Source organism: Chaetura pelagica, unplaced genomic scaffold, assembly GCF_000747805.2.
Source record: "Chaetura pelagica isolate M959 unplaced genomic scaffold, ChaPel_1.0 scaffold47, whole genome shotgun sequence".
Lineage (NCBI taxonomy): Eukaryota > Metazoa > Chordata > Aves > Apodiformes > Apodidae > Chaetura > Chaetura pelagica.
The window spans coordinates 2,728,431-2,756,038 of NW_009954140.1; the positions used below are offsets into that span (position 1 = coordinate 2,728,431).

General features: G+C 36.8%; 1 protein-coding gene across 1 annotated transcript in view; it reads left to right on the plus strand.

The window, feature by feature from the left end:
- ANKFN1 (ankyrin-repeat and fibronectin type III domain containing 1) overlaps nt 1–27,608 on the plus strand; it is a 95,726-nt gene that overhangs the window by 25,190 nt on the left and 42,928 nt on the right. Inside the window, 3 exon segments of the mRNA XM_010002767.1 lie at nt 14,393–14,527; nt 20,381–20,582; nt 26,899–27,109. Of these exon segments, the coding sequence (XP_010001069.1) occupies nt 14,393–14,527; nt 20,381–20,582; nt 26,899–27,109 (548 nt within the window).

A 27,608-nucleotide genomic window follows, 5' to 3' on the forward strand; every position in this document is an offset into this window, starting at 1 on the left:
CCCTACATGACAGATTTCCTTGTTAAGTCTAGAAGTTAAACAACTCATTGGCTTTAAAACTTACTGTGAGCTGCAGATATACTCCTTTTCAACAGATTTCTTTCTTTCCTGTATATTTTGTCAGGAGTTATTGGGATAAAAGAAAGCTTTCTCGAATTGTGTGGCATGAGTTCCCTCAGTGCTCTTCATGGGTTTTTTCGCCTTTCATAAAGTGAGATCAAAGTTATGCTTGTTGCTCACTAAGTACTATTTGTTTGTCTTAGTTATTCTTGTCTTAACAGTGTAAAGATTTCACAGCTTTTTTTTGCCTTTTTTTTTCCACATTTCAAACTACTGTATGCATTGAAGAATGTCCCAAGATGTTTTTTCACATATTGAGATTCTTTCAGCTGATTTTGTACAAAAAATGAAGGGTGATCATTACAGTGCATTCACAACACACTAAATAGGAGATAATTAGGTATTCTTACTGTGCTGTTTTCACTGGAATGCTCTTTATAAACATTGAAGCTTTCCTCAAAACCAAATGGCATCAACACTTGGGTAATGTTCTGAGGCTCGGGGCTGAATTTCCGACAAAGGGATGCAGAAACTGGAAGCTTTAAGCATTGCACATTGAATTCATAATCTTCTAATCCATACTTCCATTTCACCTCTGGAAAAGGCAGATAATAAAAACTCATAGGCTGCAGACTGGTGTACAGAAGAGGGGATGAGTTTCCCTGTGGAAATGGTTAATGATCTAATTGCAACACTACAGAGTCTAATCTGTCAAAACTGTTCCACTTGTTTTAAAAAAATTTTTTGTTGTCTCAGAACAACTTTGAGTTACTGCTTGTAAGCTCAAAACACTTTTTCTCAATACCTTTAAAAACACATCTTTATTAATTCAGTTGTACCAGTTTAATGAAGTAGCTGCCTTCTTGAGGCCTGAATGAATTGGCATACATTTTAGCATTAAATTCAGTGGTAGGATTTCTACTATAAGTGTAGCTGGAGTTGTATCTGGCTCTAGGAGATACCTGGCATGCCAGTGGCAATGTTTTGAGTCCTACTGTCATACACATGCTTGGAATTCACCACATCTTACATGACCAAGAAGATATCTTGAACTGTTTTAACATGAACATTGATGCTGAAGAGCAGCTCTGTGACATGATGTTGCTGTTAAGTGCCATGTGCTATGTGGCACAGGGATCCAGACAAGAGGCTGGAGAAGGGGTTATTCAGGTCAGCCACAAGTCCAGTCAGTGTCCTTGACAGGCACAAAGACAATTGCTCTGGTCAGTGGTGTGCTGGGTTTGTGTAAATATATTTTAAAAGTGTGTTTAATTTATCTTATAGTAGTTGCCACAAGTAACTTTATTATTCTTAAGCTTGTAAGTGGGTTGGCAAGACAAGAGCAATCAAAGAAAAGTCTAAAATATCTCTTTCACTAGGGAACTCATCAAAGAACAGTTTCTTCATACAATCAAACTAAAGTGGCCATGGTGAATGAACATAAGGATTAATGGCCCTATAAGTGCTTTAATATAATTTAGCCTTAGAAATCAAATGCCCTTAGTGTGTGCAATTCCCTTCACTATATCTTTCGTACTGGGTCTGCTTTTAGGCCTTAGATTGCATGTGCACACTTGCAGTAGCTTAAAGAAATATTGAAGTAGGTTAAAAAGTAGCACAAATATTTCATGAGGGCATTTGCCACACGTCTTGCAATCTGTGAAAGGACTGTCTTCATCATCTATCTGGTCTTCCATACCTCCTGAGATAACTGCCCTGATATCCTTCAGAAACAGGAACATCTGAAGAAATCCTTCCTACTGCCCTTTTCCCTTTTATTGTCCCTGCCTCTTAGCCCTAGAAATGTGTGCTCATGATTTTGCGGGATTTCATTTTTTATTCTATTGATTTTGTTTCCTAGAATGGAAGCGATTTCAGCTACATTAGAAACTTAAATGATTGTCTATTAATTACCAAATTCACAGTAAAAAAAACCCAGCAGACTTGCTTGGACATGCTTGAAAAGCTGTTTTGTTATGTAAATTGGTGCAAAAATATGTTCACTTGCATGATCTTTGAAGTAGTGTTATGTAACAGTTACTCAAGAAGCTTTACAGAAAGCTACCCAAGGACAACATTAATGTGTAACATCTTTTTCTGATAATTTTGTGTATTGTACCACAAATGTGTCTTTTACGCTTATCAGACAAATATCATTTCTCTTTTCACTTAAGGGATGATGAATGGACACAAGAGAGCAATTTTTCTGTTGTGAGGGAAGAGAAATGTGCCAATGCTTATGAAATTACTATGTTATGGTTTGTTCATAACCTAATTAAGTAAAAAAATAGAATTGTTTTTATCTAGACATTGAACAAGAAGGATTTATTCCTGCAGCAGTAAAACTAATGAGAGATTAACCAGCACTTTGCAGGTTGATCAGAGCTGTGATTCCACAGTACTATTTTGCCAGTCTTCCAAATGATTACTTCTAAATTAAAGCTTTATGTGGAAGAAGACTTTTTCATATTTTCCTGTTTTTTTCTAAAAATTTGTTGTTACAATTCCAAATACAAGAAAGCAGTTTCACCATTGCAATCAATTTCCATGTATAATAGGTTGTCATTAAACTGTTTTGCTTTAGCTGGCATGTTGCAAATTGACAGTACAATATGCTCCTGGGAACAGCTTTGTTTTCTGAATAATAGTTTGCAGGAGGTGAAGATACTGACAACACTTGCTGAATGCACCATGTTTCTGATCCCTCATAAAAAGCATAAATAAAAGGAAGAGCTGTCAGAGCAGGTTATCCTCAGTTCCTCTCTGAAGCTGTGCATTTTGCAAAATTGCCATGAAGGTGACCATCAAAGCAGCAAGAAAACCAAGATTGTGATTTTCTAAGAGTTAAACACTCTGAGAGTTATCTGAATGTTTGCTTTAGGAAGTCTGGTGCAACTTTTAAGAGCCTTCTTTTATCCTATAACTAGATAGCACAGAAGTAATAACTGGAGCATTTTAGACTTTAATAAATAATTGCTAAATTGTAATGGTAAACTGCAAGTTGAATGGTTGGACAGTTTTCTTATAATATTTTTTTGCTATTCAAAAGCTACTGGAAAACTTTGTCCTTCTCTTCAAAAAGCTAGTTTTATTTATATTCCCATGCAAAATACTTCAGCCAAATTACAGAGATTTTGGAGGCTTTCCAGAAAGACAAAATGCTCGAGATATTTATATGCTCTAGTGGAGATTCTATGTTTATACTTTCAAGATCCAATAAATTAGAGTTGCTTTTGTTGTTACATGAAGTCTGTGTAATTGTGCTTTGCTTAGCTTTAGGAAATACAAATTCCTATTTCCTCTCTCACAAAATATACCTAATGGGTAGGTTGCCCTATTTCTTCAGCTGTTTATGAACTGCTATTGTAATTGAAGAACTATGATCAGAAGTTGCTCTTAGTCCTGAGTATGTTTTCCTTTCCTAGGCCTTGTCACAAATCAATTCTATAAAGGTAAATGTGAACTTGGCCTGGACCATTTCTTCTTTTAAAGCTTCCACGTTGAATGATTCAGACATACATCTCTTGGGACTTTCAGAATGACTTGCCAAAATAGTGGTTCACTTTCTTCTACTGACTGAAATGGTATCAGTTTAAACTGGCAAGTTATTTGTCTCAGAGTACAGCTACCTGTAAGACAGGGCATTATTTCATCACTGAATTTACATTTTCATCTACTTTTGTTTCACCGTCATCTATCCTTTGTCTATCTTTTAGTACCAAATTAATTGTTGGCATGTCTTCCTGCCTTGGTTTTTTATCTTTGAACAATGCTGTAGATGCAGTGATTATTTTCTATATGCCTTCCAAGTGTCTGCAATTTTTAAATTAAATGTCTTTCCAGATTTAAAAAAAAAATAAAAAAATCTGTCTCCAGAGCAGTAATAGGCGGATGCTGCACATCTTGATTCCCTGACAACTGTTTATTGTGGCTGTGATGATATCAGTGGAAGTTAAAGAAGCTTTTGGCTTTGGTGTTCAAATTTCATAAAAGATGCCAAGAACATAGACAGATAAGTTGTGGGTAATAGGAAGAAGTTGCAGAATGTTCAGCCTGTACTTAAGAAAAACCTTCCACATCTGTGCTGTTAGGCAAAAGAATTAAACCAATCCAAATATACTCTCAAAGCGATTGGCTCAAATCCTGTTGCAGTTAATAGCGTCCAACAGCTTTGGGTGGTAACTTCTGATCCCTGATTGCTTGTCTTCAATTTATTTCTTGAGTGTTTTTGAAGATCTTTTTTTTTTTTTTCATCATTCATTCTTAATATAGTGTTCTTTTCAGAACAATGCCAATAATGAAAATGCCATTTTTTGACCTTTTTTAATCATGGCCTGTCAGTTGTAAAGAAAGGTGGTTTTTCCATTTGTTTCTGGATTAATAATAGTGTAAAATTCGGTGTTATTTGAAATAGGGGAAATTGTATATCAGTGCACTGCCTTGTCTTAGAGACAGAGGAGAAAATTAATTACTATCTCTATATAGAACTAATGGAATAAAATGCCATTGTAATTACTTTCAGACTTCTCTGACTTTCATATTCACTCATAAGCTTAATTTTCTCACCCATCTGTGTATGCTATTCAGTGGTATTAATTATTCCATATTGAAAGACACTACTTGATAATTAACTGGTTGTATAATTGAAGCAAATGTTGTTGTGAATTTTGCCTTTCTTTTTATTCAGAAACCCTGTCCTAGCAGTTTTCTCAAATGTACTATTTACAGAAAAGTATTTACTTGGTAGCTATGCTTGAAGAAATTGAGTTGCTTTCTAATAGTGCCTAAAAAGCTCTTGTTGTGGGTCTGATTATATTTTTAAACTACATTCTGACTCTCTTGGTTGTTCTTTATTAGATGCACACCTGTCAATATAGTGATTTTCAGTACAGTACTTTCTTTACCTGAACAAACAAAAAGACTGTATGGATCTAAAGATAATTACTTTCTGCAGTTCTTTACAAGAAAGGGAAAAGTTCATGACTTATCCCTGAGAAGTTATCTAGTTTTGTTTTATTTTTTGCTTGCTAATACAATTCAGATGCTTCTTGGGATAGACAAATATCAAATAGGATAATGTCAAATAAAATATTTAAAGGAATTGACTGCTTTGGAGCATGCATTCTCAAAATCATGTCTTGCAGGCAGACAACTTTCACTGCAAATTCAAAACTCACCACTGCAATCATAACTGTTTTATTTTCTTGTGTATTTGTGATCATTCATTTATTTTCCATTTGAAACGTATTTCTGGTGTGCAAGTGCCATTTAATGCTAACCCTGTCATCTACTGTAAACACTATGTGCACAACTGGAAATTTTGTCTGAATTTAGTTTACTTCTACATTTTGACATGTGATTGACAACATAGAACAGCAGTAGCTCAGTGCTGCCAAAGTTTGTTAGGATTAGTATTTCTGTTGTGATTATCTGTTTTCAATAGCTGAATTTATGGTTAAAGACAGTAGGCATTTCTCTTACACAGTGACATTTCATATCTGTAACCTATGGAGAGATTCTCCCTACCTAAACCTAAGTTCAAAGAGCCTGTTGCAGGTCTTGACCACTTTCTCAGTAAATAAATGATTCTTACTGTTAAATTGGTTCTTAATACAGCCTCATTTACAGAAAAAGACATCATTCACTGGCCACTAACTTTACTACTAACTTTATTCTAATTTTATGTAATCTACATTTTTTTCTAACACAAGTGTCACTGTAGCAAGTCAGTGCCCAAAGGCAGGAGTTTGCCCAGAATGGTATCTTCAGAGGCAAATTACATTTTCAGTTGCACTCATTCAAAATATTAGCATTGAGTGAAACAGTACAGAATGTGATCTAAAGAATACTATTTACCAATCAGGAAAAAAACCCCAAACTATTCATTAGTGTGCTAAAACTGCACCATTTTGATTGGTTGGGGTTTATTTTTTATGCTACAGTCAAGTAGAGCACCTGAATTAAAACCCATGGGCATTTTTTCTGTACAAGTGCTCAGGTCTTATATTGGCCAGTGATATTTGAAGAGCATTTCTCTTGTCCAGCATTTAATATCTGTAAGATTTCAATTGGACTCAGTGCTGCCTATAGGGGTGACTGTTGCATTACTATATAAGAAACTTCTATGCAGGTTTGTAGCTTACTCATACACAAGTTATATAAGAAATTAATGCATCCAATTCATGCCTTTTTAAAAAAACCCAACCAAACAAACAAAAAAAAACCACTGAGAAAAAGTACTCAGTTTTCACATTGTGTGAATTTGGTTAATTTTTCTTTATAGCACCTCATAATTTTTCTGAACAGAGATCATTAATCATTCCAAATTGTGTACAAGTTTGTGTGATAGTTGTAAGACCACCAAACTCTGACCCTGGAGGAAATTAATTCCTAAAGGTGAAAAGCAAGTGTTTTCTTAATTAAGCCACCTAAACTGCCTGGTTTTGCAAATATTTATTAACTCAATTCAGCTGAAGTCAGATTAGCACTTCTAGCTGCAGAGAATGCTTCATTTGACCAAGAGTCCTTGTTTTCAAATCCATATTCAATCTTTTAACACAACAGCAAATTATTCTCCCCATCTGTCTCCTGTGATAACTCTTAACAAATATAATATCTGGATGATGATGTGCAAACACTTTGAATACTTAATTTATAAAAATATAGGTAGGCGTTATTTATAATAGGCTGTTGGTGTTTTGTTTTTTTAACATTTTGAAGTGAATTTTTAATATTCTTTTCATTTCACTGCATGTATCTGAAACATAAGTGGTCACGTAGATAAAACATTCTTGATGTAGTAAACTTGTAGGATATGTGAGCTTGATCTGACAGAGTCTCTCCCAGCCAATATTTTTGTACTAACTGTTTCAGTATGAGTTGAAGAACAAAAGGTACTTTGAAACCTGGACCAGCTGGAGACTGAACCACCTCTGAGTGTGAGTTAGAGCAGGACTTGCCAGTTGTGCCACCTAGAGTGGACCTGGGCACTTGCCAGAGTGCTGTTGTGTGTTGTAAGCACCTTCTCTTCCAACCAGCATTGTCCTTTCTTCTTTAATGATAAGGAGGAATGAGTGAAGTAAGATAGAATTTAAGAGATTTGTGGTAACATATCAGGATTTGGCCCATACTACAACCCCTAATGAAGGGGGATTGGCTTTTTCAGTTCTAAAAGGAGTAACAAGTGACCTGAAGGCTGTATGACAACTACTTTGCTAGTCAGAATGAGAATGTGGGAAATAAAACCAAGAATCTTGTGGTCTGAATCAGATTCTCTTTTATCTGTTAGAAAGGCTTGCTGGAACCTGCCATGAAAAGCAGGAGTTTATTTTAGATTCATTTCTCACCTTTGGTGTTGATTGATGTGACTGGGAGGTGAGGAAGATGGAGGAATGGAGAGGGCAGCTGTGAACTAAATCCATCTGAAAAGTATGTGCCCACTAGAGAGCAATGATCTTTTTCTATTCTGTTCTCATTTGTAGTGGTGGGGATGGAACTCTTGCAACAAAGTGAGGGGGACTAGTGATATTGTCTGTTGCTTACTGGGAGGCTGGAAGAAGTAATTGAAAGGAAACAGATTCAACAGCTACAGGGCTTAAGGATCATGATTGGTGGGTATTTTCTGAACTGCTATTCAAACTGCTGCATATTTTAAAAGCCTCCACTGTAATAAGTAAGTAATTATTTTTGGCAAAGCACGTTACAAATCTCCTATATTCTACACAGGGAAGATTTGGTTGCATTTCCTGCATTTAAATTTTACTTTTATTGAAGTGCTGGACTTCAGGAAAGAACATGTTTTGAGTGTTGCCACAAATTTTGCTGTGCCTTGTATCCCTTGTAAAGTGTACATAGAATCATAGAAGGTCTTGGGTTGGAAGTGACCTCTGAAAGTCATCTAGTCCAATTTCTACAATAAGCAGGGATATCCCCAACTAGAACAGATTGCTCAGAGCCTGCCCTTGAACATCTTCAGGGATGGGGTCTCCACCACCTCTCTAGGCAACCTGTTCCAGTGATCCACCACCCTCATAGTAAAGAACTTTTACATTATCATATGTCCTTGTTTCTGTAAATTATAATAATGTTATAATGAAGCTACTCTGTCCATGTACATTGCCTCTGTAGTAAACCTTAGGTCCTCATGATTTGAAAGATGTTAAAACTGCTCAGCAAAAATGAATGTTTATATATGTTTTTTAACTCAATGTGAAATAGGGTTTCCCTGGAAAGCCCAGTGTTACTTTACAGCAATAACTCCTATTCTGCTTAGGGTTTTGTGCTGCTCCTGTGAGACACTGGTTTGGAACTCCTCAATTATTTTAATTTTAACTAAAATGTAAATGAACAGTCATATCAGACCAAATGATTGCACTATGAATTCCAGCACGGAGGTGTGATGTTTCTCTGTTACAATGATCCCTGGGGCTGTTCACAAAAGCAGATCTAGTGAGACTGATCTTGCAGTTCTTTCTCTGATAATGCAGACAAATCAGCTTGTTTGAATTGTTGCTATCTTTAATAGTCTGTGTCTATCAGGATCTGGAAAAATTACTCTCCCCAGGTGAATGTTAGCCTTTGAAAATAGTTTCCCTCCTCCTATTCCTTGTCCTCTCTATCAAAGTTTTTATGAAACAGTACTTCTTGTTTTTTGAAATGCCAGATTTTAATCACTATAAAGTACTTGTAAAAGAGAAATCATTATCCTTAGGCAGATTTCTGCTTTTATCAGGAAAAACAAGCTTTTCTTTAAGGAGTATCTGTTTAGTGAAAGAAGCACTGCTTGGGGTTTACAGAATAGTAGGAAGTTGTTTTGTTATCCAAGTTGTTTCTTTGCTCACTATGAAAAATGAAACTTGCTTAGTGTTCTATAATTGATGTTGCTACAAATCAAGTTTTGAAGAAAGCAGAGATTCACCATCAGAAATAAGCCTTGTATTAGTAAGTACATTGCTAATTACTGTTATACAAAGTTGCAATGACCCGTATCTATATATTCATTAGTTCATTTTGGTCTTTTTAATGACTATGTTATAACCCATAAAATTGTTCTGATCTTTGAAGACAACATTAAAAAAAAGGTGCTTCTCTGGAATGCTGCACATCTGCCTCTGTCCAACTTTTTTCCATGCTTAATATTGGTAAATCCTGATTTTTTTTCTTCCCTAATCTAGAAATTGCCAGCTGTGAAAAGGCTGTTAATTTCTGTTTGTAAAATGTTCTGCTGTAACTTGGATTAAATGCAGTGCAGCTGGGAATGGCCAAACAATACATGGCATAAATTATCTCTACATGGAGTGTCTGACTAGATAGCATGATCAACACGAGACTGACAAAACAGCACAGTTGCACTGTTGTTGCTGACAACTTCATTATTTCCTTGAGGTTCAGCTGGGTAATTAGTTTCTGAGGAACAGCAATATCTTCAGCTATGTCTAGTGGCCTGTGTGTACTTTTATAAGCTTTCTGAAGATGGATGTGTTTGCACAAGCTTAGGGTTCTTCCTACTGTGGAGAACAATTGCAGGAACCATTAGCAAAGAGCATTCTGCTCCACAATGGTTTTGCAATAAGGCAGCATTTCAGTCAAGCAATGCTCTGATACGTATGTGGATCACTTAAGGCAACAGCAGCTGCTCTTTTTTTGCCTGTTTCCAACAACAGTAGCTTTAAGAATTAGGTGGACTTTTCATACTAAGGTATTTCTGTTTACATTAACTCACACTCAAAGTCACCCCAAATGACAAAATAGTGTTTTGTTGCTCAAATGCTCCAGGCTTGATTCTCTTCCACTGCATTCATGGATTATTATTTTGGGGGATTTTCCAATTAAATAGACTATAGTAAAAAAGAAAAAGACGCTTTGTCAAAAACAAACTGGACAAAAAATCATGCCATATTTAAAGAATTCTGACCAAACAGTTCTGGTTTCCTGTTAGTTCATCTAAAACTGTACTCTGTAATATAAGCAAGAAGGGTCCATAGCTCCAAGGCATCACTGCTGTACAGGCTGCCATAAAGCTTGAGAATTCCTGGCCTTTGCATCCCTTCCTGTGGAAGTCACAGTCTGCAAGCCCCAGGTATTGGCTTATCTGCCAACTTCAGCTCAGCAGCAGAGTCTGGGTGTGCTGAAACCCCAGCTGTGCTGAGAAGATCGTGGGTTAGGAGCATAACCTACCTAGGGCAGGAAGCCTGGAGGAGCTGGGGCTGCCAAGCTCAGTTTCTTTTAGTCACTTACATCATGGTTGTCTCAAATATTTCAAAACACTTAGGAATATTATATAATTGGGAATTTTTTTTTACTTAGTCCAGACACAATTATTTTTTCTTCGCTCACAATTTCAGAATTTCTTGAGTTTGATCACATCTATGACTGAACTGGGAAATATTTGTCTTTTTAATGAATATACTAAATACTTCTGTGTCTCTGGATAATAGGTTATTTGCTATGGATTTGGATCAAGAACACTGGCTGAAGGAACTAGGGAAACAGTAAGACTCAGATCAATGTCCTTGAGGAAACACAAGAAACCAGGGAATAGGACAGAGAATTAACACATTGGCAAAAGGGTATGTGTGAAAGATGATAGGTAAACAAGGAGCCAGAGAGGCAGAAACTGCCAAAACCAGAGTTGGTATTTACTACAGTAGCTTATATGTATAAAAGTTTGCAAGAAATAAGTGTGGGGACAAAGAAAGATACACTTTTATAGGCTTGCTTGAATTTTTTGTTTGGCTGGTTGGTTTTTTACCTTTCCAACTTTGACTCTATGAAAAAACACCCCAATGTCTCGTTTCAAGGAGAAGAGTCACTTTAACCACCTTTCAAGTAATGGATTTCCAAAATGAGAGAGCACACAGATGCCAGACAGTTGGCCTGACCATGCTGCTTTGGGAGGGAGACTGGAGATCCCATTCAAAGTACCTGATCTCCCTGGCTACACTGCCTGACCCCAGCCATGACACTGTATGGGACATCAGAACTGACTTTTGAGCAGTATTCTTTTCTTCTAAAGTGGATTATGAACAGTCTAAAATACAACTTTGTCTCTAATGATGATGACAGCTTCACCATTGACTGATTAGGAAGCAAAGCCAGGCTCCCTTTGAAGTTTTCAAATTCCAAATGTTGGAGTTCATTTGCTTCAAACTTCTCACCCAGTTTCCATTCTGCTGATCTTCCCAGCATTGTTCACAGACTCAGTGTATTCCCAGCGTCAAAACACACGGTGATATAAAACTTAGGAACGTTAGCTTCTGTTCATGGGGGACGTGCTTGCTGCTGAAATACCCTCTGCAGTTCAGTCTTGGACATTGTGTCCTTGGGACAATGCAATACCTGCGTGTGGCTGCTGCTCCATTGACCATGTCAGGCTTTGGAAGAACTGGGAGGATGGTGCCACCTATTGATTGACGAAATGAAAAGGAATGTCTCCGGCTACTCCGAGTTTTCATACAGAACAGCCCTGTCAGCTTCTTATCCTCTGCATGAGAACAGCCTCCCTCATCCCAGAAATGTTACTGGTGTCCAGAAGAAACAAACAGAATCTGCAGAAAGGAACTAATGGCCAATAAAAGGTGCTGCTTAGCCGTTAAAAATACCCGTGGTGGATAAAGCTGAGAACAATAAAGAGTAAATATTTTGGTAAATGTCTTAATCAGCCAACTTGGGTGGCCTCTTTAAATGTACCACTAAATGTACATCTTCATAAAAATGTGCAGCTTTAGCAATAGCAATAATAATAGCCTGTGGAATCAGCTCACCATGTGTGCTGCAGGTAGTGAGACTTTTAGAGTGATCAAACATGGAATAAAAAGCTGTCACAATAATATAAGTACAGCAAACAAAAAATTTCTGTTCAACTAACAACTATGAAATATAGGCAAGTGAAATAACAAATGGCTGGTGTCTTTGAGCAGTTTAATGAAATCATCAAAGGCTCAGAATGTGCAGGTTTCTGTATAAGATCAGCCTAACAGATTTGCTTGCATGTGTTTTATCAAATTTTTTTGTTTTCTGTAGGTCTTTAAGTATTCTCTATCTCCACAACTAGCTCTCAGTGTCTCTCACACTTACACATTCATTCATTATTTTTAGTAATTAATTTCATGGTTTTTATGATTTTGTAAATTTCATTGCTCCTCTTACCTTACTAAGTGTTGTTTTATGGCTTTTGAATAGTTTATTATTAAACTTAAATTCATGTGACAGGAAGATTACAAATGTGTTTGAGATGAGCAAACTAATTGTCTTTCAAACAACTAGTTTGGACAAGAAAGCATCTTGTCTTTCACTGTTGTACTAAATAATGTTTGGGTAGCAATACAGAAGGACTAAGCATTAGCAATAATAAAATGGCAGCTGCAAAAGGTCTAATTTTCACAAAGTTGAAGGGAGAAAGTAAAGAACAGAATGGGCAGTATTGATCCACTTTAGGTTTTTCCCATGAAAACAGCTGGAAATTGAGAATTCCCTCACAAGGGAGTTTGATAGAGGGGGTCTATCCAGACCAAAAAAAAAACAAACTTGTTGGGAATTTTGACTCGGAAGAATCATCCCTGTTCAGCAAAGCACTGAAAATGGAATTTTTATGCTCACAGTTAATTTTAACTAATTTAGACTTTTCAGATTTTCAACATGCTGCTTTCCAGATAGTATCCCAGTGTTGAAGAGGAATTTGGTGGTTTTTGAAAGATTTCCAGTCTTCCTCTTGTTGGCAAGGTGCAGTGACCTCAGTCAGCTGTCCCAAAGCCTTCTGAATAATGATTCTGAGAAGCAGCAAAACAAAAGAGGGAATCCTGTACACGAATAGCTTGTGATTCTCATGGTGCAGGAGAAGTAATGTTGTGCATAGTGTGTTGTCATCGCACTTTGTTGTTCTCTGCTGTGGCAAAACTTTCATGTAGTTGAATTTGCTATCCCCATTATGCCCCTGAAACATGAACACATGGATGTTTACACACATATACATACATACATATGTGTAGAGAGAAAATCTCTCAAAGATGTCTTTGTATCCAATTGATTTTAAAAGGATATAATAAATCCAAGTCCCATGGCAGGCAAATGTCAGGTCCAGGACTAGACTTTAGCTTCAGCTTCTTTGGCAAAAGCACACTATTTGGTCCAGTAACTGAGTTTTGAAGAGTGTGAGAATCAGACCAGTCACCAGCTTTTGGGAGGTTTCTAACGTTTTCCAAATATCATGCATCATGTTTGAATAAATCCACTGTCATTTTTTCAGCAGATTGTAACAGAAGCTCTGGTATTCCTTTAAAATCAATTAAAAATACCTTTTCTGTAGATATTAATTATCATTGGCTATGACAGACACAGGTATTAGTGTGTTTTATTTTTTTTCTATTGCTGTATGGTACACAGGAATGTTCTGGTTACAGGAATTTAACACAGTGGACTGGTCCAGGAAGAATAATGATTTTCTAGATTGCTGTTTATCTTTGTTTATCAATGATGCTATTTTTAGAATTCTAAGGCTGTTACAGTTATTCTGTGTTCTGACTTTGTAACAGCTTTACAGGTTTCTGTGGGATCCAGCATTTGTATTTTTAGCCCTAGGGCAAAAAAACTATATTTTGAAATATCACTGTTCTACTATTTTGGAAGCTCTTAATGCAGACATAACGGGGTCTGTTTTAGCCGAAACATAGGCCAAATAAAATGTTTTTCTTATTAATTGAATAATCTTTTTTAAGTGTTACCTGGTCAGGCTGGGAGCTTTCAAATGATCTTGCAGAAGTCCCATAGCTATGGCTGTGGTTGCTGCTTTTGTTGCTATGATTGCAGACAGCTGTAGTGATAGCTTGCTTGAAGAGAGAAGAAACAATACATCACACACAACATATCACACACAACATGCGTTACTGGACTGAGTGTAGAACTGTGACTTTTTTTTTTCTTACCTCTTTTATTGGTTTAACACAAACCTACCTGCTTTAAGATGTCTGCATTAATGTCTTTTTGCTCATACTTCATGGCAAATTAATTGAAATCACAGTTTACTTTACTCTGGCAGTAAGATTTATTTTTTTTTTCTACATGCACTCTGTGCTGCTGAGCTGATCAATTCCAAGGGATCCAACAAGCTAAAAGCATACAGAAGTCAGGGTGTTTTTGACTAAGGAAACAAGAGCTTTTATAAATTATGCATTCCTATAACTGCAGAGGTAACTAATAGAGTTAAGGCACCAAACATTTTACCTGTGATACAACAATATTTGCTTTACAGGCTGTTTTCGCTCTGAGATCTTATCAGTGATCTTGGAGTTCAGTCATTGCTCGTAATAAGCTTTTTCATATCTGATCATTCATGCAGTGTAAGGAAGAGGTTTATTCACTCTGCCCAGAGGCTGAACCAGCAGAGACAGCAAAGCCAATGTGATTCATTGAATGAAGACAGTGGACAATTACCAGCAACTAGTTCACATTTTGCCCTGGATAGCCAAAGCTGGTAAGTCTAATTTAACTCTTTAATGCATATATTCTTAATTTCAGGCATAAAATTATTTCATAAATGTATTTAAGAATATCTAGAATATTCACTGGTTTTCTGGCTGTTGCTTTCCTAAAATCCAAAGTTAATGCCTTTACAGTTATGCTGTGTCCTAGTGGTGCACCTGTCTGTACAGTGCAGCATGTATCTGCCATCTATAACAGACAGTGATCCATCATTTCAGGTTTTTATTCTCTCTCTGCAATGTGTTTTTTAAAGGACACAAATAATAGGTCATTATTTGCCAATGGAAAGCAAAAGAGGCTTTTGTAAAGGTAACTAATTTATATTAATTTATATTTTAATTTAACTTTTCAAGCAGCCTGCTGTTGGGGAATGAAGTGGTTAATTCAGGGCTCAGAAGCACAAGTAGAAATCCAATCAGAAATATTAATCTACAGTATGTGCAGCATGAAATCTGTGATGGAAGCCTTCACTCAGTGTGTTGGTACATGTTATAGCATGGTGATAATCATACAAATGAGACTGTTTTGGTGGTTATTTCCAGGGTAGTGCAGTAAGTGTTTCCCCAAAGAATCAGGTTATTTCTTATTGGAATCACTACAATAAGACTTCAGTTTTGTGTGTTTTAATTTTTGGAAATGCAAACTGCTGTTAAGTATGCCTGGTTGTAAGGAGAGCTGCTATTCTTCTGTTTAGGTCTACCTTTTACTGGGAGACCTGGTAATGTGCTGCTTGTTGTAGTTCTCAACTGGCTGTGGGAATGCTAGTCAGCCAGATTCCACAGGACCACCCTAAACCATATTGGGATCTCCCTGTCATTTCATTCTGACCCTTGCGAGGCATACGCAGAGGCCTCCAGAGCTGAAAATCTCAGATGGGTCAGTTCTGGACATCACCTGTTTCTAAACTGTTAGTCTTTGATATACTGTAACAATTTAGTCTGTGACAATGGTATATCCTCAGGTTGGGTGCATTTCAGGCAGGGCACTTGTTGTATCTGTTAAGACAATGCACATTTCAGGGTTTCACCTTGTTGATGAGGTGAGGACGTGGTTGTTAAAAAAAGCTACTTGAATGTCTTCAAAAAGGAGCCTAAGACTGCTTTTACAAATTAGTTTGTAAAAATAAAATGCTAACATCCAATAAAATCCAGTAAGTTTTCAATCACAGAATCATGTGGATTGAGCTTTCTGTTTTCCTTAGGTCTTATTATGCATTTTACCTATTATTTTGCTGGATCTCATTTCCATTTGCTCTCCAGGGAGTAACTTCTACAGCTGAATAAGATCACACTTCCAGAAAGTTTTCCAGAATATGCAGCTTATCTTTACCTTTTTTCATTTCATACCTTGTATGCTACAAGAAAACATGCTAAGTACAATAATCTTCAGTAGCATTTTGCATCTTACTGTTCCAGTACACTGGTAAAAAATGCAGTTCATTTGCATGTTATCATTCCAACTATTGCTTTATTGTTCTTTGCACTATTTCAGGATATTAATGGTTAGTATACAGGAAACATACATTTCAAGTAATTTGTCATGTACTGATTCTGTGCAGATAGCAAAGATGCCATCTCTTTTATTGTTGAGTAGCTGCAATTTTTATGGTGTTTATTTAGCTTCTCACCTGCTCTTGACATCAGAGAAACTTTCATGAGATCATAAAATATTCTGTCCTCTTCTTACATTAATGTTAGTCTTGGGGATCTGCTCCGACTGTGTGCTAAAAAAGCTTCCATGCGTAATATGCACATCCTGTTACTGTCCTCTGAAGTAATTATTTGGACAGCTAGTAACACACTATTGTTTTCTTCTGAATGTATAAATCCTGTTTCATTGATCAAATCAAGGTGGGAGGGACTCCAGCAAACCCTAGGAAATGTAATGGCTGGAGTCAAACTGTGTTTAGATACAGTCAATATGAACAGTAGCACATGCCATGGGGAACAGGTCTGAGCAGATGGGATTACACTGCTGTTGGGCTTTTCTGGGTTGAAGATAGAGACTAGCAGCCCAAAGATACCCAAATTTGCTGTAGTCCTGCGACTACACCAGCATCCTAGAGTGCTGCAACAGAGAGAACATGTTTTCTTTTTAAAGTGTACATAATGAAATAGAGCTGACCTGCAAAGTGAGTTTTGAACATGTATTGGGAGATGTATGACTAGAACACCTTGGATTTCCTGGAAAGCTGTTCAAAGACTGAGAGGTGCTTGTCCTTTACTTGCTCAGCTTAATATCTCCTGAAAAAAAAGAAAATGTTGCTGTCAAAGAGTTCTGTGTAGGAAGTTGGGATTCAGAAAATTACTTCTCTGCTTCTCAAGAAAAGCTTGAATTTGATGACTTTCAAGACATTCTATGAAAGGCATCTGGGCAACTGAGTGTAAGGAGATAGATACAAATACACATCCTGCCTTAGTGAAGGCTAGATAAGAGATTGGCTTTTTAGGAGTCAGGCTGGCAAAATCCCTGTTTTAGTAATTATTTTAATCCTCAAGAGTATTGTCACAATATTAATTCTATGAACTAGAAGCACTAGTTTCTATAAGCATGACTTCAAACATAAATGGCTCTTTGCATCAACACCAAAAATCTCAGCTGTTCTTCAATGGCTGGTGTCTCCATAGATAACTTGGGCACTTGAAGTCAGCAAATAGGTAGTTTGGTCTAGGGAGATGGAGCGAGGACTTTATCAGCCTGGGGAGGAACTGATAAAGGCACAAGCCACATTACCTTTAATGACAGGTATTATTGTTTGGTTTTAATAATACCACAACAGGTATGAGAAGTCCTACTAAGTAGATATAATCTATTCATTTAATGTAAGTTTTCTAAATATCTGCAGTTTCTCAGTCAGTTTCCATGTTGGCATACAGGCTTAGGGTACTTTGGAATCTCTCCATAAGGTAATATTGTGCCACTCAGAGGTGCTGAGTCTGTTCCTTTTTGTATAAAAAATATAACCCTGAAGCAAAGACAGTGGAGTATGTTGAGTTACCTTGGAATTAAGTGTTTGATGTCTTCTTTTTTGTCATCTGGATGATGCAGATTGTTCTCTCTCAGGAGTTTACTGACTGTGGTATTTGGTGTTGGATGACTGTGCTCTTGGAATCAAATTATTTTAGGAAGCTGAAACTTCCCTTACAAATATGTCTGACATTTTTTTGGTCTGTTTTTATCCACAATTTGGGAAGAATTGTTGACCTATACTTAATTGATGGAAGAAGGAAATTCCTGAAAACAGAGAGGTAAGAGGAGAAATTTGTGTGGGACAATCTGTAGCTCTACATACTAATAAAAACTGTGTTACTCCAAATAACTGAGAATTAAATTATTATGGTTATATTCTATTTAGGAAATTATTGAGTATCTTTAAAAAACTAATAACATGGAATAGTGGAAGACAGGTAATCAGCTTTGGGGGTAATCAGCTAGTTTTTAAGCTTATTTTTAATAACTATCTGAAAATCAACCAAACTGCTGAAGCTATGTTAAACAGAGACAAATGTAGATTAAATCTTTTGACCATCTTAAAGAATTTTATTTCATGTTTATACTCCCAAATGATTCCAAAGATGCATCTGTAAAACAAAAGGCTGTATTTTAAGTTTGAGTAATATTAAAACAACACTTTGCAGCAACTTCCATACAATAAAGCCTAACCCACATTGATTTCAGCATATGGTTCCAAATAATTCTGGCATGTCTGGAACGTTTGTGAGTTGACATTGGTGATCATAATTTCAGTGTTATGCTCTAGTTTGGTGTTAATGAGCAACTTCCTATATGACATAGACTTTGTTTAAACATATCTTGCTATGTTTCCACTCAGTCTGCACAAGCTTACAGTTGGTGACAGAGAATAAAATGCTTGGTTTGAAGAGATAGTGATTTCAAGTAGTCCTTGTGTAGGCACTGCTGAAATGCATATAATAATTCAAAGGGAGGAAGAATTGGTTGTGCAAGCCTCACTTAAACTTTTAGCCATAAGCTCAGAGAAAAGCAGTCCAAACTCATTGTAATATTGTCATTCCCTGAGTCCCAAAGGGCTCATTTCTTATCCTATCTGCTGTTGCATGAGTTTCAGGGGTGCAGCTCACTTAGTGCTATTCTTCTGGTTGCACAGACTGTGCAAACTAATTTAACAATCTTCTCATCACATACAACAATTATGTTGACTCTTTCTCTCTTCATGCAGAGAGAGTTGATCTCCCTTCAATACCCCCTGAGCTTGGAGAATATGTGAGATAACTTGTAATCAGATACTTTTGTGCTCAGGATTTATGCTCCACCACAATTTACAAATGAGAAAGGAAAATGTAGACAGCTTATGAGACCCAAGTAGTGTCTTTAATCTTAGGGACCAATTCATGCCAATGAGGAGCCTTGACAGCAGGGTGAGTGTTTAGTAAAGACTATTTTTATGATAGTAAGTAGTTATTAGCATCTGGTGCTGTGGTCTGATTTGCTTAGATGCAGAACTGAGATGACGAAAACAAAGTTACAGTATTTGAATCATAATTTAAAAAAGAATCTAAAGCTCATTTCCAGGAAAAGATAGTCTGAAAGGGTAGCCAGATTTACTATTACAACTGTAAAGTCTTCTAGACAGAAAGTCTGTCTCAGAAATGCATACACACTCTTGGCAGGGAAAAGGGAAATGTGAGGAAATTGTGCGTTTTTGTCACCTTTTCACTTACAGAGATCCCTGGATATAGTTTCCTGTGCTTGCAGTTGGGTCAAACCTGATTCTTGGTTTTCCTTCAGAAAGGCAAAACTATTCCCACATAAAGTATTTCCAGAGAGTTAAATATTCATTCATATTTTCCTAATACAGAAAAATTACTGTAATCACAGTGCATAGAAAATATTGTTTAATTATGAGATAATATGGAAATGCTATTAGATTAGGCAGTCTTATACAGAGGAGACAGTCCCTCTTGGAACAGTTTGTAGTCTAAATGGACAGAGCAAACATGGAGCAGAATACAGTTTAATAATATATAGACAAAACCTGTGCCTGTCCACTACCTGAGGGAAGAAACTACACAGTATGAAACTGTAAACAGCAACAGTTATAATCACAGATTATATTAATTGTAAAACACAGATCTTTGTTTGCAATAACCTGGAAACTAGTTGGCCAGAGGTAGTTTAAGCTAAAAATGCACATATGCCTCACTAAGCTTGAGAGAAAGCCTAAACAGGTTGTCTGTGTTTCAGCTATTATTTACTAAAACACAATATCTTGGGAGTCTTGGTCAAAGAGCAGGTTCCCGCCCTGCAAATGCTCTTCAAAACTCTAACAAAAAAGCATTCTCTGTAGCATTGACCTTTCATATGGATCACAACATGTCAGCATTTGGTGCAAATGAAACATAAACTCATGCCCTTTTTCTGTAGTAGTTGTGATGGGTGCAGAGATGAAAAAATATTTTTAATCCAGCCATACTTCCTGAGTGCACAGAATATGCACATGCTACCCAAACTGTGTAGTAACTTTTACATTTGGGTGACATTTTTTCTGACACTTGTATTACCAGAACTCAATGTCAAAAGGCCATTTCCCTCATTAAAAGAAACCCCATCTTTTAAATTAGCAAAGAGGTCTGAAGTGGTCTGTTGCATTTTTCCATCTTCAGTTCTCCCTCCTTATTGGGACTAACTCTGTAAAGAGCAATTTGCCATTGAAAAAGCGCAAAAACGTTCTTCTGAGTGTTCAAACCCTGTCTGCATAAAAGTGATTTTTGCCACAGAAGTCTTGCAATGTGCATTTCAGTGCTACAGTTCTGATCAGTTATGTTACTGTAGCAAACTTGTTAAACAGCTGTTGTTTTTCTTCTAGAAACTACAAGCTGAAAATGACACAGCAAATGCATAACTTAAGTCTCCTCCAGACTAAAAAGAACAGTGTGCCGTCCTCTCCAAATGCTGCAAAGCGGCTGTACCGGAACCTGTCGGAGAAGCTGAAGGGGAGTCACACATCCTTTGATGAGGCCTATTTCAGAGCTCGATCAGACCGGCTCAGTCTCCGAAAGACCTCAATGGTAATTACCTGATATACACCAAACTGTCAATTTACTGTCCTATCTGTCTCCTTAATCAATTTGCTTTTAATCTGTACAGTTTCCATCATCTTGCTGTGTTTCCTGGTCAATGCAGTACATTCTTCCCAGATTTATCATTTATGATCCTGTGTCAAAATAAATCTGACCTTCTTGAAAGCTAAAGAAAAGCCATCTTATTCAAGTAATTATGCTTTATTTTAGGAGTAAGGTCTTGTCTTGGTGGTGTGAAGAAAATGTGGATTCAATATATACACAAACATTTCACTTATAAGACAATAACAAAAAGTATTTTTGCAAAACTGAAGATGGCTTTAATAGAAGTTCCTGGCTTTCCAAAACCAGAGCAACTGGAGCTTACATGTTGTGACAGATAAATGCAAGATTGGTCACAGACTGTGGTGATAGTCACTAGATAATACTATGATAAAATGAGATCCCCTAGGAAGCAGTCTGGCCTGGGTACCCTACCCTATCTGCAGAACCCAGCTGAGCACTCCGGTGCCAGTGAAGGAAAGCACTGAAGCACCTGCTGGACTTCACACTCTCAATTGCTCTCAATGTCAGTGCTGGTGAAGTTACACAACTTCCAGCACATACATTTTGAGGAATGGATTATGTTCCTGGGATAACAGCACAGTGTAAATTCAGTGCACAACAGAATCTTTCATATTTGGTGGAGGAAGATGAACGTGCTCTTGATATTGCCAAAACAAAATAAATTCCCCTTTTTCTAGGTAGGAATAACAGACTCATCCTTCAGCTTTTCCTCTAGGTTATTTTGAGGGAACAAGTTCCCTTCTACTTCTGAAGAGAAATTATTTATGACAATGTCTGTGAAAGTGTCAGAAGACACTTCTTGGAACCATTACTCTGTTGCACTAAGGCAGACACCTAGTGCAATGCAGGACTGATTTCTGGACATGATTGGGCTAGATCATAAACATTTCACATTGTGGCAGAAGGAAAAACACACTCTAGGCTCCTTTAACACTCACAAATCTTTGTTATGTATGAGACAAATTGTAAGAATCAATGCAAGGATTAAAAATAATTTTAAAATCAATCCAATTATCCTACATCCTAGGATGACTTCTTTCTTGAAGTCAGAGGTCTCATGCATGCCCCATGGAAGAGCAAAGTTGAAATGTGTATCTAGTGCATTGGGAAGTCAGCGGCTGCTGTGTCTCCCCTCTGGAGAAAAACCATGAAGGAAGCAGGGGATCATGGCTTTTTTCTCTCAGCTCTGGCAGAGGCAGATTTTCTTTTACAGATGGAGAAGTGTGAAACTCAAACAGGTTTTGATAGCTGGAGAACAGCCTTTGCATAGCAGCCAACAGCTGTGCTTTTGAGACAATGGGTTTGCAAATACTTTCAGTTTGTAAGGATCTTTTGAGTATGTGCCTCTAAGTATGAACTGCGGGAAAAGATTCTTTAGATTCATTTTTTAGCCACTATCCTTTCTTGCAGCCTTCTTTTCAAATGCAAGCCTGTGTGTGACTAAGTGAGTGAAAGAGAGGAGGATAAACTAGTGCTGGGGACCATGCCAGAGCAGACTGACATGCAGACTGAATGAATGCCAGTCTGTTAGCATATCTTCTGACCAGTGTTTCTCTAAATATACACTTCAAATTTCATACCTATTCAAATATGTGGTCTTCTATCATACTTAACTAACAAGAAGAGAAGTGGCAAATGAGCATAGCCAAAAGATTAAGGAGCTGCACACTGCTTCTAAGGCTGAAGTCCTCTGCTATCCACGGAGTTAATTACTTACAATCACTTCTGTCCCTTTAAAATCCAGATCTGCCAAGCTGTGGGAGTGCATATTCAACCAGTAATCATAATTAGGAGAACTGATTTTACATTGTGATGCATATGGTGGATTAATGGGATATAGACTTCCTTGTGACTTTGTTTCCCCCAGCCCACTGCTCTGTCACAGGAGTGACACAGCCTTTGTCAGTGCTGATCTCCACCAAGCATGGGTACCTCTGGGCACTGCCAGTCTGGGGGCTGAGCTGCTATCCCAACAGGCAGTGAACATACTCCCACTGAACTCAAAAGGCTCTGGATCCCATTTTATCCATTCTGCCTATTGTTTTTACAGTTTTCCCTGAAAATAAACAGCAAGCAACCATCAGTGAAGGGGTGGGAATATTCCTGGTCAAGTTACTAGCTGATATATTTTTTTAATCACTGAGTTTCTGTACTACAGACCTAAGCCAATGATTAAAATCTTGTCTCCAGACAAGTGAACAATATTTGTTAGATTATTTTTTTTTTTTCAGCTTTGGCTGGTGAAGAGTTTTCTTTCCATTCTCTCTTGCTGTGCAACACTTTCCATTCAGTAAATTGTTGTCCTGCTGCAGACATAGCTGTGTCCCAAAATAGCTTTATTCTTGAGCTTATGTTTATCAAAACAAGTCTTTGCAGAAACTACTTTAATGTTTTTTCCAACTCCAGTAGCACATAGTGGACTTTTTCAGTCAAACCCAGAGCAAATATCTTGAAAGGAGCACTTCATTTTAATTAAGCTACATAAGATTGCATTTCTAAACACTCCAGCACTGAATCACTTACTGGAACATGGTTATTACTTACTGCAAAGCAATACTGTAGTCCTTTTCAGTATATACATTTTTGCATCAGAGTAACACCTAAATAAATTAATCACATAGCACAGCTGTCTGGGTAATGATTAGAGGCTGCAGGACTGAGGCAAGGAAAAAGCAATGTAAAAACTGCCCTAAGCTTTACTTGATCACTTGTAAATGTGATTCAGTTCTTTTTAATTCAATGGTTCTGTCTTTTCAGAGCAGAATTATCTAGTAAAAGTAAATGAAAGCAGAAATCCAAAGAGTCTTATTAGTACTCATGATAACACCAGCTGGACTAAAATTGAGCACACGGGTCTTAAAATGCTACATCTTACCCCTGTTTGAATGTCTTACCCCTGGGCTGCAGATGTCTGGATAATACTGCATTACTAGAGAGTCTTGTAACAGTTTGATCAGCTTTTTGCAGAAAACTAGGTAATCTTCAAATATACTTATTTTCTGTGTGAAAGCAAATAGTTGGGAATAAGTTGGTCAGGTGTGTAGAAAGTTCGTCTGGACTTGGAGAGCTGGGCTCAATGCAGATTTCTCAATGGGCCATTTACTGGAATGGCTGAAAATGTGGTACATATTTTGCTGTCTCACCAGGTTATTTTTTTGACTGAAGTAGCTACAGTAAACCGTCAGTTAGAAAGACCATATCACAGGTTTTACACTCTGAAATTATAAGACTTGCAAACGTATTTCAGGCTATTGCTTTTGTCTGAATTGTTCATTTGGAAAAACTGATATTTGCAATTTAGTCTCATAATTGTTTGGATTGGATGAAGTAGCTTATAAATTTCGTGTTCTGTTTCTTGCTTAAATCAGTGCAGTTTTTTCAATCAGATTTCTAATGAAATGAAAAAACAGAAATTTTCTTCTTTTTTTTTCACTTTTGGTGAAACATTCTTGCCAACAGATTAACTGGCAAGAGAATTTATGAGGAACTAAGTTGAGCATATGCTTAGATTCTGTTCAGCAGCTTACTTAAAGCCAGAATTTCACAAACACTTCAGGTATTTCATTTGGCAAGCAAAAATCCAAAGATGCATTTTCAAAGGCACCTCTGTAGGTCTAAATCTTAGTAACTGAATCCAAAAATAATCCAAATCAGTTTTCAAAATAATTCCACAATAATCATTCAGGTAGGTAAAAGCTATTGTTCAATTGTGTGTAAATATAAATTTCAAAAAGGCTACATATCATATCATTGGGTTTCAGTTGTAATACTGAAGTCAGGCATCTTTTTTTTTTATTATGGAACAGGGTGTTTTTGTTTGTTTTCTATAATGCAAGAAACTCCTGAGATGTCATACACAATTTATTGAGGTTTCCACAAACTTGGAACTAAAACCAAATAATGATACTGAGGACTCAGGATAGCACTCTGCAAATGCTAACTCATTTAATTTTTAAGTACATACATAAAATCAATTAAAAGCTAATCACTATTCTGATTTCTTAAAAAGGGAAAAACCATGTATGTTCCCAGTGCCACAGAAGTGAAATTTGAGCCCAGAAACACCTAGTTTCCTGTCTTAAGTGAGCACCACAAGCCTGTCATTGAGTAATACCATCAGCTGTACCTTTCTGTTCTGTTCTCAGACTGTTAGCCAGTGTTTCTTAAAATGAACTTAACTAAAAGAAATGGAAACTAATGTAGTAATTAAGTTTACTTCTATCAATTCCCTCTGTCGTAAGCTGCTTATGAATTTACTGTTAAATAAGTAGATTTTCCTAGCTGTGATCATTTACAAGAGTACTAGGATTTTGTTGGTTTCAGATTAGATCAAAAAGCAGATGCTTATGAAACATAATTACCCTTCATTTCTATAAACAACAGTATAGAGGAAGTTCCAATAACAGAAAATGAATTTGAAATGGGTGTAAACTGGGATGAAATTAATGCGCTTTTTTGTATATTATTTGTATATTTTCAGGGAATTAGTGAATATATTTTCCATTTCTTACCATTTATATGAACAAACAGTCTATCAGTTCACAGTTCTGCATTCATAATAACGAAATTTCAAAGAGCAAAGCTGCTTTTTTTTTTTTTTCTTTAGGTGGACATTGATCTCTTTGTGTTAATTTTGAGTAGATAGTCCAGTCCAGAACACCACTGTTAAAAAGATCATTGACCTGAGGGAGCTGGTGACATTTAGCATGTATCAGAATCATATCAATATTTTGTTCTTAGAATAAAATTAATTAAAATTCTTTTAGTTTCTAGACAGAGCACTTCATCCCTTCAGGGCAGGGGCAAAACACCAGAACAGAGCAAGATCTCTGATTTCAGGATGATAAGGTGTTATGTAAGCAAGACAGCAGATGTGTGGAGCTACTGGAATGAAAATAAATTTTGCTGCATTGCAGTAAAAAAATTCTGTCATTTTTAAGTTTTACCTTGCAATAAGAGAAATATGTGCTGGCCTCTTTTCTAAAATTTTGTGGAGATGTGCCCTCTCTAATGTCAGTCTATGTCCTTAAAGGCATTTTTTGCCTTGTATGGAGGAATGGATAAAGAATGATAAATCTAACTGCTCACCATTCAACTGTTCCTTTTTCTGAGATTTTTCTCTTGCACCTAACACTAAGTATGACCCAAGTATTTGATAATTAAATTAAATCTGAATCATTTTACAATCTCGAGTAGAATCTGAAAACAAGATTTTGACAGAGACCCATTTTAACAATTTAACTTGTTTAAGAACTGTCTTTTATTCTACCAAAAAATATTTCTCCAGCATGAGCAATCTATTGTACTTAAGTGTACTTAACTTCTCTGTGTGGCACCAATACTTCACATGTAAATCAGTAGACCAAAAGATTTCTGTCAGGCCTGAGAATTTTGGTAAATAACATGTCTTTACTGTAGGCTCCAGAGTGATGTTCTCATATCAAAACCTGCAAGCCATGCTTCTCTTCTGCACCTACTTCTCCCCAGCTCAATCAAGAAATTATGGGTTTATTTTTGTTATACTGTTTTTTTAATCTCCTTGACACGGGTAAGGAAAAGCTTCAGTAGTTCTTCCCACTTGAGGGTTGGTGCCATGTATGATCTTGGTTTTGGCTGCTTATGTTCTTTGCTGTTCACGCACACCACTTTCTGGCCATGTATATTGGACAGTCAATTTTTTCAGTCTCATTTCTACCTCTTTATGTAACATTTCAAAGCTGCTTCTAGCTACAAGTAAAATGTCCTTAGAAATGACTGAAGTATTTGAATGAACAATTACCTATTACCAGCTCACTGGAGCTGTGAAGGTTTTTCTCCAGACAACTTGTCTGCTTTGTATTTCGATCACCTGAGTTTGTATAAGCCAGATTTTTACTTTAAATTTTGAGTGTGAACCGAGACTTTGCCAAAATCATAGTCTTTCATCCAGTTTCACACTGAAAATATACAATACTGCTCATGTAACTTGATTACAGGAAATATGTGTAACTAAATCAGGGTTTTGTTTTTATGTGTTTGAATCTTCCTACAGTCCAGAAACAAGTTGAAGCACACAAGTTCAGAGGAAGACTAAGCTCAGTTCTGCTGCAAACAATTTCCATGTTTCTAGCCAAACCCAAGTTGGGGCTGGAGGATCAATATTTTATAGCAATCCCACAAAACACAAATTTTTTCAACTTACTTCTACGACAGTGACATTTGATAAGTTTCCTGACCTTCTGCTTTTATTGATACACAGAATTTCCAGTGCAATGAAGCTATGTTTGAAGCTGTGGAACAGCAAGATCTGGATGCTGTTCAGATTCTTCTTTACCAATACACACTGGAGGAACTGGACCTTAACACACCAAACAGTGAGGGGCTGACTCCTCTGGATATTGCCATTTTGACAAACAACATCCCTATTGCTCGGACCCTTCTACACGTTGGGGCAAAGGAAAGCCCACACTGTAAGTAAAGAACACAAATTTAATTGGCTTAGATAATTGCCTAAAGGAGATTAGGTTTGTTGCTGGTTTGGGAAATTAATTACATTATAGACAAAACATCATAAAGGTGCTTTCACCAGCAATAGCACCACAGTGTTGGAGGATATTTGCAGCAATATCTGCATACTGAATGTGTGCTCAGTAGATCTTTTTTTGTTCTTTATGCTGGATAGCACCAACTGATTAATCACATTGAGCTTTAAATGTGATTAACACTGGGGCAGCTGAATTAATATCAACACTGAGAAAAAAATCTATAAAAATATAGAAATGGGAACTGAGTGGGTGATTCCAAGATCATGGTCTAAAATATGGTGTCATCAAAACTGAGAGGATGATGGGTTGTCTAAACTTCGATTTATTTTGATAATCCTTTTGATTTTGGCCTTCAGGATATAGGTTGTGTTGAATTATATCATTCTCATTACCACAGACTCCTCACTCCTAGTCTTCAAATGGC